The sequence below is a fragment of the Dama dama genome, chromosome 1 (assembly GCF_033118175.1).
Source record: "Dama dama isolate Ldn47 chromosome 1, ASM3311817v1, whole genome shotgun sequence".
Taxonomy (NCBI): domain Eukaryota; kingdom Metazoa; phylum Chordata; class Mammalia; order Artiodactyla; family Cervidae; genus Dama; species Dama dama.
This window is the reverse complement of record NC_083681.1, coordinates 43,378,439-43,394,670: the sequence shown is the minus strand read 5'-3', so window position 1 is coordinate 43,394,670 and position 16,232 is coordinate 43,378,439. Positions and strand designations below refer to the sequence as shown.

The 16,232-nt window shown below is 37.7% G+C and overlaps 1 protein-coding gene across 3 annotated transcripts in view; it reads left to right on the top strand.

The window, feature by feature from the left end:
- Positions 1 to 16,232, top strand: part of ZNF143 (zinc finger protein 143) — a 60,528-nt gene that overhangs the window by 15,619 nt on the left and 28,677 nt on the right. The window contains exons 2-8 of one of the 3 annotated variants that reach the window (XM_061147858.1): positions 775 to 889; positions 1,205 to 1,297; positions 2,154 to 2,237; positions 2,767 to 2,850; positions 4,106 to 4,302; positions 5,097 to 5,171; positions 15,900 to 16,019. In XM_061147858.1, the coding sequence (XP_061003841.1) occupies positions 775 to 889; positions 1,205 to 1,297; positions 2,154 to 2,237; positions 2,767 to 2,850; positions 4,106 to 4,302; positions 5,097 to 5,171; positions 15,900 to 16,019 (768 nt within the window). Of the gene's footprint in view, positions 1 to 770; positions 890 to 1,204; positions 1,298 to 2,153; positions 2,238 to 2,766; positions 2,851 to 4,105; positions 4,303 to 5,096; positions 5,172 to 15,899; positions 16,020 to 16,232 lie in introns of those variants that run through there. The other 2 variants (XM_061147863.1, XM_061147852.1) reach the window with 2 other exon arrangements.

The window sequence follows — 16,232 nt, the reverse complement described above, 5'->3', positions numbered from 1 at the left end:
AATGAAGATACCAGGAAGACTGTTTCAAGCAGAAGAAACATCAAATGTAAAGGTCCTGAGGCAGCAGAGCATCCACTATGTTAGAGGGAAAGCAAGGGCACTGATGTTGCTGAAATGGAATGAATGAGATGTAGAGCAGTAGAAAATGGGGGCAAGATCATTGGCCTCACAGGCTAGCATAAGGACTTTTGGCTTTACTTTGATGACAAATCTTCAAAGAGTTTTGAGAAGCGAGACAAGATCTAACTTTTCCCTTCAAAAAGGGCAGTCTGATTGCTGTGTTGATAGGAGACTGTGAAGGAGGTCACAGTAGAAGCAGGGAGACCAATTACGATGCTGTTGCAGTAACAACTTAGGGTAAGAGATGGTAGTGGCTTGGATCAGGGAGGTGAAGCTTGTGAGAAGTGGCCAGATTCAGGATAGATTTCTGAAGATTGTCCACAGAATGGACTCAGTACATTCATGGATTCTAAGTGGGAATATTCAACCCTGTTAAACCCAAAGAATGCTAATTACAGGAGTTTTAGACATGGTACAGAACTGATGGGCAAGACTTGTCAGTATGCTCAGTAATTTTCTGATGAATTATTAAAAGCATGCTCTGGACTTTGGGCTAATACTCTTACCCTGCATATTAAGTGAAATTTCAGCTTATTTCAAAACATTCTATAACTTCCTTGGCAGTTTTTTGTAGTTCATAAATATTCTCTGTAGATTTTATTTTGTAAATACATTGTTTTTTGTTCTCAATACCTGCATTTTTCTTCAAGGTAGAAAATGTTGTTAGCCCAGATAAATCGAGATTCTCAGGGAATGACAGAGTTTCCTGGAGGAGGAATGGAGGCCCAGCATGTTACCCTGTGCCTGACAGAGGCAGTGACTGTGGCAGGTGAGCAGCTTTGTTTGAAGGGACCCTGTGGGTTTGGAAATATTTATCTTAAGGGAAAATGGAAAAAATGTAATAACTTTGTTCCTCCTCCCTTAGCTAAAGGCAACACAAAGCTAAACCTTTTTATGAGCATTTTTACCTTGGTGTGGATGCTGGGTACTGTAGGGCATGGAAATATTTTTTTGTAAATGCTGTAAGAAAGCCCATTTGAGTCTAAGTTAAACAGTCTGCCTTTTGATTAATTTTTACTTAAAAACTTAAACAGCATGCACATATGATAGTTATCTAAAGAAAATACCTTTTGTTTTGTAATAGATGGTGACAATTTAGAAAACATGGAAGGTGTAAGCCTGCAAGCAGTAACACTTGCAGATGGTTCTACTGCTTATATACAGCACAATTCTAAAGGTATGTGCTTCATATACAGCCCATTGGTTATTACCAGCAATTCATAACCTCAGAGTTGGAATACCTAGCAATTATAACTTTTTCCTAACCCCTCCTAAAGATAATGTATATTGCATGTGGTAATTTTAAGTCATTTCAGTTTAACTTAAATTTTGTTTTGATAATTTGTGGAAACCTTTTGAGATATTTGGAAAATACTCTAGGCTATCAGAATTAGTGAGGAAGGGGAGAGGGGGTTAGTTTCCTTGACCTATTATCAGTAAGACCTTTAGCACTTTAAATTATTATTTAATGTTTTTACAAAATATGCATAAAAATAGACATTTGGTGTTGCTTTTATTACATTGTTTCTAAATCAGTGTTTACTTTGCTCCAAGAAATAGCCTGTTTCTTAAATTTCTTGTTTTTATGGAAACCTACTGAGCACACGTATGCATAATCAAGGGACTTGTAGCCCCCAAGGATAAGAATGACAACTAACCTCTCATGCACTGATATGTCTTTCTGTCTTCCCAGTTGTAGCTTTGCTGTGGTCAGGGTCCCTATTCCTAAGTGGCTCTGAAAGGTATATGGAGGTTTGACTCATGTAGCTTGCTATCATGAGCCATTCTTCCTCTAATTGAAAATTGAAACTAATTGAAAATTGGAGGGGAGGAAGGATGGCTGAGGGAGGATTTTCTGCTTTCTGTAGGATCACTGGATGTGTTATTGAATTGCCTCAGAACATTGAGGGAAGAAGCAAGATGAACATGATCTTAAGTAGTGTATGTTTTTATAGTTGATATCATTTTGAAATTGTATGAAGTTTAAATTTTTTGCTTGTGCTAATTTATTGGCTTAAATCTTTTGTTTCTAGATGGAAAACTCATAGATGGTCAGGTCATTCAGTTGGAGGATGGTTCTGCTGCCTATGTTCAACATGTACCCATACCTAAAACTAGTAAGTATTTGATACTCACTTACCTTCCTGATTCCCATACTTCAGTGTTTTCTGCCTCCAGCTGCCTCTTACTACTTTAACTTGGTCCCGATCTCTAGTCCTCCTTCTGAAAGGAGAGATGGGTAGATGTCAAAGAGAGGATCTAAAGACTATTTTAACTTGAGACTTTCTCTCAGACATAATATAGAAGAAGTTACTAGACTGTACTCTGGAGATAAATGGGCAACAGTTTTAAATGAATATTTCTATTAGTTGAGCTAAATCCTACATGTCTTCTTATTTTCTTCTTTCTTTTCCCTCCTGTCAATTCTCCTTATCCCCTGGTATATATTCGTCAGGTATTATAAACATATTTTTTACCTTTAAACACTTATTCAGAGCAGCTTTGCTGAAATTATTTATATTCAAGGATCCTTAAAGCAAGAGTAGGTTTGTATGATGTGTTTAATGGTTTATTGACTCTCTTGCTGCTGAATTATCAGAATATGTTTGGATAACATGGGATCTAAATGTAAGCATTGTTTTTGAGCAGGGGACAGTTTGCGTTTAGAGGATGGGCAAGCAGTGCAGTTAGAAGATGGAACTACAGCATTTATTCACCATACCTCCAAAGGTAAATTAGCTCTGAACATTTGAATAAAACAAGGGAGAAATGGGGTGTGGGAAAAATAAGACCTTCAGTTGCTGAAATGGTGTTATGTAAAAGAAGAATTCTTCTCTCAAATGTAAGATGGCAGATTTTGGCACAGTCTGATCAAACTCTCTTAATGATTTGAGTTGTCCAGTAGCAGTTTGGACTAGCAAAACCCTGATTCCTGGGAAGACTTCAAATAGAGGCTGCTTTTAAAATATGAAATTGAAACATTTGAAAGTTAAATTTTGGATTTTTTTTCCTTTTAAAGGTACTGTCTTTAGCAAGGTCCTTTGCCCCTTGGGTTGGTCCTTAAAACTAAATAAAAATTTTAAAACTATCTAAAATAAATATGGTAAAATGTTCATGCGTATTAACTTTGTGTAGGGAAGATCAGGGGATTGAGGTGAAATGCATAGGAGCAATGAGCACAGCTCTGCAGCCAGACTATCTGGGTTCCAGTCTGGATCTGTTGTCTTTTAGCTGTGTGCCCTGGAGCAAATTATTTACCCTTCTTGTGCTTCAGTTTCATCATCTGGAATGAAGATTATAATATACATCCTCATCATAGGGTAGTTGTAAAGACAATATACAAACATCTAAAGCACTTGGAACAATATTTGTCACCAAGTAAACGCTCAATAAATATTAGTTATTGTTATTATTTTATAAAATATTTTATTATAGAATGATTGTAAATATTTTAAAAGACTGTTTAGTTGTGAAAACAAAGAAACTTTTAAAAATTTAGAATATTTTAATTTGTAAGTAAATTTATTAAAGTTGAGGAAAAGTAAACTCTGACTTTTTTTTTCTTTAGCAGTGGAAATTGATCACAGGTTCACTGTAATTGGCTAGATTTATTATTTAACAATTCTGTGTGCATCTTGGTATGGTTATTTAAAGGGAAAAAAACATGATGGAGTCATATTGGCATGAGTTCAGATCCTAGTTTCTCTGCATAATGCTTTTGACTGTTAATTGTTAGTTTTTTATTTCCTGGGTCTTAAGAAAGTATCTTTACTTCTTCAAGCCTCAGTTTGCCATTTGTACAATAGGGTGATAAGTGTACCCACCTCAGAGAATATTTGTGAAGATTGAGTGAAATATACGCATAAAGCACATGGGCCCTGCTCATAGTAGCTGCTCAATAAAACTTCATTCCTTGCTTCCTTTAAACATGTAATTGTTTATCACACTACCTTTAATTTAATGCCATTCTCTTCCACTCCCTCAGATAGTTATGACCAGAGTGCATTACAGGCAGTTCAGTTGGAAGATGGCACCACAGCTTACATCCACCATGCAGTGCAAGTCCCACAGTCTGACACCATCCTGGCAATTCAAGCTGATGGGACAGTGGCAGGTCTGCACACTGGGGATGCCGCCATTGACCCCGACACCATCAGTGCTTTGGAACAGTATGCAGCAAAGGTATAGCATTTTACAATGTCAAGAACATCCCAGGTAGAGCTGCTTTTGTTGTTGTTCAGTCACTGAGTCATGTCCAACTATTTGCAACCCCATGGACTGCAGCACATCAGGCTTCACTGTCCTTCAGCATCTCCTGGAGTTTGCTCAAACTCACGTCCATTGAGTCGGTGTTGCCATCCAACCATTTCATCCTCTGCTGCCCCCTTCTCCTCCTGCCCTCAGTTTTTCCCAGCATTAGGATCTTTACCAGTGAGTCGACTCTTCATATCAGGTGGCCAAAGTACTGGAGCTTCAGCTTCTTTATCTTTCTTTAAAAGAAAAAAAAAAGAAACTAGAAATCTCAAAGTCAAAATGAGACAGCATCAAAGAGAAGGTCAGCATTTATCCTAAAGAAGTGAAGGGTTGAAAGAAATATTTGAATAAAAATAAAGGAATGAAGTAAGAGCTTATAGAAGGGAAATGGGTAGCAGGTAATTCACACAGAAAAAAAATTCAAGGATGAGTGCCATAAAAGAAACAATGAGGTATATAGATGGAACTGCTTATGGATTATGAAGTAGACATTAGAGATTGGAAAAGGTGAAGGAACATCTTAAGTTTTACATCAGAAGGGCTGTGATTTCTCCCTGTATTGAAATTATATCATTTATATAGTTTAAAAGTCCCCCCTACTTTTTATCATGAAAATTTTCCAAGCATATGCAAAAATAAATAAGAATCCCCATGTACTTATCTCCTAGCCTAAACAGTTATCAATATGTAAAAATGTTTTTAACTTTATTTTATTCTTATAGGTGTCCATTGATGGAAGTGAAGGTGTAACAGGTTCCGGAATAATCGGAGAAAATGAGCAAGAGAAAAAAATGCAGGTGTGTAAGGCTACTCTTTTATATTTGAATCTCTTTCTCTCAGCATTTCTGGACTCTTCTAAGGATGAAAACAAGAATTGGGAACTTAGTACCTCTTTAGGGAAATTTTTACCAGTTCAGAAAAACAGTGTGCCTTCGGCAGCAGCTTTCTCCAGCTACCTCAGGTCTCAGAATTTATGATCTGGTTGAAAGTGGCACTAAAGAAGTAGAAATATCACAGAAATCCAGATGAAGCCTGTGTTCTAGAGTCCAAGGCAGTTATGGAGACCAGGTGGTCTTATGTCTGCCCCATCCATGGCAGTCTGTAAATCCTTTTTCTGGGCCTTCACCCTTACTGTGATTAAACTTTGCTACTTTGGTTGTTATGTCTTTTTGTTTCTTTTGCTTATAATTGATTCCTTCAATACTTCCCGTTTCGGCTTCTAGAGAGAGGGTCCAGCCTAGCTAATTATCATTGTTCCTTCTGGTCAAAGCTGTTTCTACCTCTTCTACCAGACAGCTTCCTGGGCTGCAGATGGCCCCGGGTCGGCTGCCTGTGATTCAGATGCTCACCTTGGGTCCAGTCATTGGCTGTCCCTTACCAAGCTAATCACCTAGAGCAGCAGTCAGTGCCTCCACAAGTACTGTAGTTAAGTACAGAGGAGTCACAGAAGCATTTGGGAAGCCCTACAAGTCAAAATTCAAGATTCTGTTTTGAATTTCTGTGTTTTTGTGTTTGTAGGGTAGGTGTTTGTGTGAGCGGGCGTTCTTGGACTTTGTATGATCATTGTCGTATGTTCTTGCTTTAATGCTGCTACTTTTTGTTCTTAGCAGTTCTAATGTTTTGTTGACTGTTCTGTCATAGCAGATTTTTTGTTTTTTTTAATTCTTCCAAGAGTTTTTTTTAATCATATTTAATTCCTAAAGTTAACGCTTCAGGGCCACACTTTTTAAAAATGTACTTATTTATTTTTGGTTGCTCGGGTCTTCATTGCTGCACCTGGGCTTTCACAAGTTGCAGTGAGCGGGGCCTACTCTGTTGCGGTGCACAGGCTTCTCATTGTGGTGGCCGCTTCTGTTGCGGAGCACAGGTTCTAGGTGATTGGGCTTCAGTAGTCACATCACTCAGGCTCAGTAGTTGTGAGAGCCACACTTTTTAACTTGAGCATGTTGCTGCTGAGCATGGGAAATGTGGCTAGTCACACTTGGCATGTGCTGTGAGTCTAAAATAATACCAGATTTCAAAGACTTCTAATGAAAAAAGAATGTAAAATATCTCTTAATAATGTCTCCTATTGACCACATGTTGAAATGATAATATTTTGGATATATTAGATAAAATAATTACTAAAATTAACTTCACCTATTTCTTTTCACTTTTAAGTGTAGTTACTAAAACATTTTAAATTATATATGTGGTTTGTATTTGTGACTCATATGTCTGTTAAGAGCTATACAAGAAGTTTCTGAATCTTCCATCCTCTAAAATAATTGTGTACCATAGTTAAGGTTGAGGGCCAAGTACATGGTATTAAAAGGTCAAAATATCCTATTGGCGTTCTGCCAGAGTTGCTTAAGAGGTTGTAACTCTGTGCCTGGCTGAACTTTAAAGAGGTCTGTACCTAACACAATAAATTTTTTTTATAGTCTTGTTTTAAAGCTTTAGTTTTTTTCATTGTGATGTTTATAGTGTAGAGCTTTTTCTTTCACCTATAACATAAGCATACTAGTTGTGCTACTGAGCTGACCTCTTACTTGAAATCAGATTTCATAAGACAACAAAGACCTAGAGTATTGAAAGCATGTGCACTCAAGGGAAGGTGGTTTTGCCCCTAGAGGACGTTTGGCAGTGTCTGAAGACAGTTCTGGTTGTTAGAGGTGTCAGGCATCTGCTGGGTAGATATCCTGCAAGGCATAGGACAGCCCACCTCAATAAAGAATTATTCTGTTCACAGTGTCAGTAGTACTCAATTTGAAAACACTCATCTATTTAAAGATGTCCACGTGTTGTAAGAGCTGTAAGGATGATGGGATGATGTGTTTTGAGGAGGCTATAACTGTTGTCATTACCCTCATGCTGCAACAGTATGGTATCAAAGTAGCATGTAATTTGTAATTTAAAAAAAAAAAGGTCTGAGTCAAGCTTCCATCCTGCTGTGTAGTAGCTGTGTGACTGTGAGCAAATGACTTAATTTCTTTGTGTCTGAGATTTCTTATTAGCTGAAGGAGAATAATAGTCTTTGCTTTACTCATCTCGTAGGGTTATGAAGACCAAATGAGAGTTTCATTTGATTAGTATTTTAGGTAATACATGAGAACATAATTTGTATATGTGTAGGCATTATGCAACATTGTTGATGCCTTTACATGTTCTATAAGAACCCAAGGCCCTTGTTCATGGTTTCCATGAGTTTTGACTTCATTAAAAACCAGTTTTATTTATATTGGAGATCAGAGTCCTTTGACTTGGCAGCTTTTTGTTTGTTTTAAGTCACACCATGGAACTTGTGGAATCTTAGTTCCCTTACCAGGGATTGAACCCAGGGCCCCTGCAGTGAGAGAGCCAAGTCCTAACCACTGGATTGCCAGGGAATTCCCTGACTTGGTTTTAATCAATCAAAGCTCTAATAGCTAGATAACACAGAAAGCCCATCAATCTAGCTCAAGATAAAAAGAGATAGGTTGTAAGAAGAACATATCTTATAAGAAATTAAGAATTGGAACTGCTGAACAGCTGTACTTCACAGGAACCAGAATGGTAAAGGAATCAGGACTGGAGGCTGATAGCACACCTTTTTCCTTCTTCTGCCCTCTTCCATGGCATCTCTGCTCCCTTCTTTTCTCCGCAGACAGGCTTCCTCTGCATTTTCTTTGAGTGTGCATTTGGTTTCACCACAGCCATGCTTTCTCAGGTTTACCACCCACAAGCATGTCAAGATTTCCCTGGAGAGTCTGTGGACTCAGCTTGACCTTGTAAGCCAGGCCATACAAGGTATACCTCATTGGTCAGTCTTAGGTATGCCATCTTCCCTGATTATCAAGGTCTGTGGCTAGGTTGGCAGATTCTCCCAGTACATGTGTTGGATAATTACCACAAAATCCACTTAGTATAGGCAGTTTGAATGTGGATCACATTTCATATATATTTTCTGGGGACTTCCCTGGTAGTCCAGTGGTTAAGACTCTGCACTTTCAGGGCAAGGGCACAGAAGTGATTCCTGGTTGGGAAACTAAGATCCCATACGCTGTGCAGGGCAGCCAAAAAAAAAAAAAGTATGTTCAGTACTTTTATCTAGCTATGTGATCTTGAGCAAGTGAATCTTGCTTTTCTTAGGCTCTTTTTTTCGTTCCTAAAGAAATGTATTAGATCACTGGTTATTAATCAAACGCCAGCATGAGTTTGAGCTGTGGGACTTTTGCAAAATAACCCAAGACCAACTTCAGAGATTCTATCGGTAGGTCTGGGATGGAACCCAGGATTTAAAAAAATATGTATTATTTTTAGTGGGTTTTTTTTTTTTTTTTTTTTTAAAACCCAAATGAAGACCATTATCTTACTCTACAGATAGCTATTGTATACTTTTTTTTTAAGTAATCATGGTTTCATGTTTATATTTAGAAATCCAAAAAGTAAGGAGACATAAAAATAAAAAGTGAAGGACCTGGATAAACAACAAAGTCCTGCTTTAGCATGGGGAACTATGTTCATTATCCTGTGATAAATCATAACGGAAAAGAATATATCTATAGATATAGGGTTGGCCAGAAACTTCATTCAGGTTTTTAGTTACAGTGTACGGAAAAAACTGAACAAACTTTTTGGCCATCCCAATATGTATAACTGAATCATTTTTGCTGTACAGCGGAAATTAACGCAGCATTGTAAACCAACTGTCCTTCAATAAATTTTTTAAAACCTGAAGGACCACTACCTTGTAGTATTCATTGTATAAAACCAGTGAAGGTTTTTTTTGTTTTTTAAAATCTTCCTGGCAATGCTTACACGTCCCATGGTTCCATAAAGGTCCCTCTGTTGCCATACTTCTAGTATTCATTTCTTGAAAGAGAACATACGTTTTAAAACCTGGTTGCTTTCATTTTGTTCTCCCAAGGAATATATTTACATCCTAATATACAAGTTTATATAGAGCATAAAATAAAAACTGCATCTGCTGTGTGCATTAGGCCATTATTGTAAATTGAATTTTACTGAACCAGGCAGCAAAAGGTACCAGTTAGCCTCTGTCCTATGTCTATCACTCTACAACTACATAAACTCTGCCGGCAGCAGCCAGAATGCCTTTATCTGATTTATACTGTATAAATGAATGCTGGATGAGATTTCATCTGACAAAGGAGTTTGCCTCCTTAAAAAAAAGTTTTAAGAAAGGAAAAATATCACTGATTTCACATAATATGTTCCTTTTAAAAACTTATTTATTTTTAATTGGAGGATGATTGCTTTATAGTGTTATATTGGTTTTGTTCTTGGTACAGATAGGCAAATAGGCCCTACATAACTTGCATAAGGTCACATAATGAATTTATGGCAGAGCTAAGGTTATCTCTTAATTTTCAGAACATATATTAAGCATAAAGTAGTAATGAAGTCATTTTCTGTAAATGGTTTTAGAAGCTAATTAGTATTCACTGATAATAGCTTCTAAATGGCCCTTGAGACATTTCCCTTGTGATAACACATCAGGTGGTTTTTCTTTTTACAAGGACCACTTAAATACCTGTTATAAGTCTGGTTTATTAATTTAGCTTTTGAATTTTGAATTCTGTCCATTTTTGTCCTTAGAATGTCCACAGAATCATGTATTGTATTTTGTTCCATTAGTCAATTGTCCTGGACTGGTTTTCATCACTCCATAGTTATGATTATACAAACTTGTTTTAGTCTCCTTGCCTCTTTTGTCTTTCACTGTGTTCTACACCATTACCAGTTTTCTTTTTTGAAACACAGAGCTGATCTTGGTCAACCCCTTGCTTTAAATTTTTTAGTTTCTTTCACTTTCATTATCTAGGTTCACACTTCAGAATGACACCTAAAACTCTTCCCAAATGTGGGCCTAAACTTCCCTTTTTTATGGTATTAATTCTATTATATAGATAAAATAATATAATGTTCTTATATTAAGTTTCCATTTCTTCCAGACATACTTTCATACTTTTGGTGATACTATTCCTACTGCCTGGACTGCTCTGCCCACCCCTCTTTTTCAACCTCCAGATTTTTTCTGTAGACAGCTTGCCCTAACCCACAGTTCTCCCAGCTTTTGAATTTTGTCCCTGTAGGACTTTGTGTGGACTGCCATGATAGCAATTATTATATTCTATTATTGTCCTTCATTTATAGGACAGTTTAACTAGCTAGAAAGAGAGCCCTACCAAGGCAGGGGCCATATCATTTATCATTGTTGAAGTAGGTACTTAACCAGTCATTTGTCAAACATTTATTATTTCAGAACTTCTGCCATGGTGGAGTCAGAGGTGGGTGGAAAGGGAAGTTAGTATGGAAATAGGATAAGAAAAGAGTTGTAGACAAAGCAAGTTCCAAGAAGAATAAAATAGTTTGAGAACTGAAAAGATAAATGTTGGTTGGGATTGAGAGATAAAGGGTTTTATAAGGAAACATTTCCAGTAAAAAAGGAGAGGCTTCCCATTCCATTCAAACATTCTATACATGGAGATAAAAAAGGTTTTTGACTGTGCGTCCCTTGGCTATTTGGAGATTTTTCCAGATGTTGTTGTTTAGTCTCCGAGTCGTGTCTAACTCTTTGCAACCCTGTGGACTATAGCAGGCCAGTCTTCTCTGTCTATGGAATTCTCCAGGCAAAAATACTGGAGTGGGTTGCCATTCTCCAGGAGATCTTCCTGACCCCGGGTTCGAACCCAAGTTTCCTGCATGGCAGGCAGATTCTTAGCCACTGAGCCACCTGGGAAGCCCATTGTATGTTATATTGCATTGCTATTTCAGTGGTTTTCTTTTAAGAGGTTCCTTTTGCTAGTTGGTGTTGCTGTGGGTACTCATCCTCCTGTATTTTGCCCAATGCCCTTATGCCAGGTCTGTTTTGAATAATTAGAGCTACTAGTGGAAATAGTTCTGTTGCAAATAGCATTTACTAATAATTCTCATAATATGTCAATGCTAGTGACTTTAGTTGGTTTAGAAATAAAAAATTCTGTTACCAGCCTCACTTCTGCCCTGCTGACAAAGACTTGAAGTCCTCAGTAGTTCTTCCAAAACTGGAGCTTCTGCTCCTTATGTCACCACCCCTGAGCTCTTGAAGCATACAGTGTGGACGTTAGGATAGGAGCAGAAACAAGTACATTTTTGCAGTACATTTTGAATCCCCCTAACAGGTTTTAAATTCAGTCTTAACTTCATTGTTTTGGCTTACTTAAATTAAATGCCAAACCTCTGATAATCTGTTTCATGCCAGAATTAAAGCTTGGCCTAGGAGGGAATAACAGAAAAGATTCAGGTGTGGGCCTTTCCAGTATAAAGTGCTGCCACCACCTGGTCTGAAGGTGTGGGCTGTTGGGCTTGATCTTTCAGACCTGGGAGATGATAAACTTCCTTGGTGCTTTTAGAAAGGAAGAGGAGGAAACAGCAAGAAGAACTCTTTTCTGATGATTTGGAGTCCCATGTTCAATTAATTTCTGCCTTTAGAATTTGTGTAAAACTTAATTCCAGTTCTGCTAAAATAAAACTTATACACTAATATATATATAACATATATATATATTTTAAAAATGCTAAATAGAAACCAAGATATAAACAGTTATTTTTTGGATGCTGGAATTACAGCTCACTTGAACTTTTTCTCTTTACTCTTTGCTGTAGTAACCAAATTCCCCCAATGTATATGTGTTACTATTATAATCAGAAAAAATAATAGTGAAATTTTAAAAATAATAGTTACTTTTTATGGGATTCATAGAGACTCTTCTGGTTTTTGCAAATAAGAGAAATTATCTTATTCCAATTACCATTTATTTCCTTTTAATTTTACTACTATATATTTCACGTACTATACAATTCACCAGTTTAACGTGTGCACCTCCGTGGATTTAGTAGATTCACAGAGATGAGCAGTGATCATCACAGTTTTAATTCTAGAACTTTTTTGACACCCCCCCCCCCAAAAGATTCTGGAAACAGTGTCAGACTTTTTTGGGGGGGGGGCGCTCCAAAATCACTGCAGATAGTGACTACAGCCATGAAATTAAAAGATGCTTACTCCTTGGAAGGAAAGTTATGACCAACCTAGATAACATATTAAAAAGCAGAGGCATTACTTTGCCAACAAAGGTCCATCTAGTCAAGGCTATGGTTTTTCCAGTGGTCATGTATGGATGTGAGAGTTGGACTGTGAAGAGAGCTGAGTGCCAAAGAATTGATGCTTTTGAACTGTGGTGTTGGAGAAGACTCTTGAGAGTCCCTTGGGCTGCAGGGAGATCCAACCAGTCCATCCTAAAGGAGATCAGTCCTGGGTGTTCATTGGAAGGACTGATGCTGAAGCTGAAACCAGTACTTTGGCCACCTCATGCGAAGAGTTGACTCATTGGAAAAGACCCTGATGCTGGGAGGGATTGGAGGCAGGAGGAGAAGGGGATGACAGAGGATGAGATGGCTGGATGGCATCACCGACTCAATGGACGTGAGTTTGAGTAAACTCCAGGAGTTGGTGATGGACAGGGAGGCCTGGTGTGCTGCAATTCATGGGGTCGCAAAGAGTCGGACCCGACTGAGCGACTGAACTAACTGACTGAAAAGACTTTTAGTTCCTTTGAATTATGCTCATATAGTTAGTGGTATAAACCCTTTACCTAGCACTGTGAGGTATGACGGCATATATGATATAGACTTTGACATTGAGGAACTGCTAGGCTAATAGGGAAGGAAAGGAAATACAAATTCTTTAAAATAAGACAGTAGCATCAAGTGCCAAGTCCATGATACAAGCTAAATATTACAGAGATGCTGAGGATTTGAAGAATCTGCTCTGCTTGGAATGATGAGAACAGGCGTCATAGATTTAGAAGGATGGAATTTCCTAGGCAGAGAAGATGTGGAATTATATCATTTTTTTTTTTTTGGTAAAGATACTTTCAAGCTTGCACCCATTAGGAAGTGTGCCCAATTTTTATCTAGATGTTTTAACAACGTAAGCCTACCTTTATTTAGAAAATTGTGCCCTGCAACATTTATTAATATACCGCAATACATGAACATAGATAATTACTAGCTTGTAATTCAGCAATGACACTGAGATCCACTGCTTGGTTTTTCCTTTTTTTTTTTCTTCTGATTTTTATTTATTTATTTATTGAAGGATAATTGCTTTACAGAATTTTGTTGCTTTCTGTCAAACCTCAACATGAATCAGCCACAGGTATACATATATCCTCTCCCTTTTGAACCTCCCCCCATCCCCTCCCCATCCCCCCCCTCTAGGTTGATACAGAGCCCCTGTTTGAGTTTCCTGAGCCAGACAGCAAATTCCCGTTGGCTATCTGTTTTACATTTGGTAATGTAAGTTTCCATGTTACTCTTTCCATACATCTCACCTCTCCTTCCCTCTCCCACTGCTTGTTTTTTAATTGATTTAACAGTCACAAGGAAAAACCTAAGACGGACTCTGTATAGCCATCCGTGTCTGTTTTGTAAAGACTGAACCACATCTTCTATACTGTTATCCTCTAATGCGGGGCTTTCTTCTGTCCTCCCAACCCTTGTAGCTCCTCCACACCCCGACCTCCCACCCGCCACCATTTAAGTGTGTATTGCTGTAGTAGATCATTGCTCAGAATGATGAAGGCCTGCCGTTCCCACTTAGAATGATGAGGACCTGACCATTCCCAAAGATCAGAATGATTTTTAAAAGTTGTTTTGTCCCTTACAGTATGGTAAATAAAATTTTAAAATTATCTACCCCAGAAAACTTTATTTAATGTAAATATATCCTATGAATAAATGAAATGTATTAAATCATAGTGTTGTGCAGATTTTTAAAAATTTCTAGGTGGAACCTGAAGATGGAGGGAACACTCATTGTTCAGAAGCTTAAATATTTAGCAATATAAATAAAATTATCAGTTCTGATACCAGAATCAGATTCCATGAAGCATATTCATTTTCTTCGATGCAGGGTTTATAAATAGAAAAAAGAATATGAATAGGAATAAAAAGCACCAGGCAATTGAAAATATACTTATGAAATTTTTATTTACCAAAACTCCATGTTGACGTGCAAGTGATATGTGCTGTGACAGAACCTCTTTTGGAACTGAGAGTTCTCTTTAAATAGGAACAAAAGAGATTCTAACAGCTCTTTGAAAAAAGGCCAGTAGAGTCATCTGTTTCACTTTGTTGTGTCTTTTATTTTCAGATTTCTCTCTCAGCTTTTAGCATCTGTTGTAACTCATCAGTCATGATGATCTTTGCTCCATTATTTTGAAATCTTTATAGTATAAAATGGCTTTTGGCAGAGTTATTTTTGAGCCAAGTAGGACAGTCTGCACAGATGGCAGCACCATCACCACATGCCCACAAAGTAGAAAGTCATTCTTCAAGTTTCATGGTAACTTAATTTCTAAAATAGGTCATCATCTTTAAAAAACCTCTGTGGCGATTTAGTTGCTAAGTTGTGTCTAACCTTTAAACCCCATGGACTGTAGCCCACCAGGTTCCTCTGTCCATGGGGTTTCCCAGGCAAGAATACTGGAGTGGGTTGCCATTTCCTTCTCCAAAAAAAACCTCTAACATCAGTGCAATTGTTTAAAGTCTTATGGTGTTCAGTTCCAGAGAAGTGATTTTCTAAATTGAAAGTGTGAAAGTGTTAGTTGCTTAGTCGTGTCCAACTCTTGACAACCGCATGGAGTGTAGCCTGCCAGTCTCCTCTGTCCATGGAATTCTCTAGGCAAGAATACTGGAGTGGGTAGCCATTCTTTTCTCCAGGGGATCGTCCCGACCCAGAGATCAAACCTGGGTCTCTCTCCTGCATTGCAGGCAGATTCTTTACCATCTGAGCCATTTTTTCCCCCACAAACTAGCATCATATGGATTCTGATGTCTCCCAAGGTGACTCAGATGATCTAACCCCTTCTTTTTCATTACTTTTGAAATTGAAAACGACTTTTACATTGTTTTTAGAACATATGTACCAATATATATATATTTTTTAAAGCATTATTTTACATATATACTGTATTTTAATGGAGAAGGAAATGGCACTCTATTCCAGTACTCTTGCCTCAGGAATCCCATAGAAAGAGGAGCCTGGTGGGCTACAGTCCATGGAGTCGCAAAGAATCGGACATGACTGAAGTGACTTAGCACATTATATTTCCAAAAATATTATTATATGTATATGTGTATATATAAATATAATATCATTTTTAAAATTTCAAAAATTTTAAATATTTAAAAAAATACACAGACACACTCACTGGAGTATGTCAAGGAACAGCAGCGTACAATGGGTCAATGTATGCTGCCCAGCTTGTTTTCAGTTTACAATCTCTGGGTGCTGATTGTGCCCCCTTGTGGATCTCCTGTTGACTTCTTCCAGAGCTGCTGACTTCAGCCGCATAACAGAATTAACCCGACTGGCTCAGGATGAAAATAATGACCTGAGTCTGGAAACCCACATTTTATTTTTTTTTTCCTGAAAATTGTAACTTCATCTACTTTATTTCTGTGTAAATACTTTAAATTGTACTTTTTGTTTCATCTAGATTGTCTTACAAGGACATGCAACAAGAGTAACTGCTAAATCTCAACAGAGTGGAGAGAAGGCCTTTCGATGTGGTTATGATGGATGTGGAAAATTGTATACAACAGCTCACCATCTGAAGGTATATACGAAAGAAGGCTGTGTCTAGTTATGAGGGTACCCAGGACATTAAACGCCAATTTGATGTACTTGTAACATTCAGACACCATTGTTCTCCCCCACCTATCGACATAAAATGATCACACTCATATACACACAAAAACCTATGCAGATTTTCGAAATAAACTCTTTCAGAACTAGGACTATGCTTTCTTCATCTTTGTCTCCCTAGTGT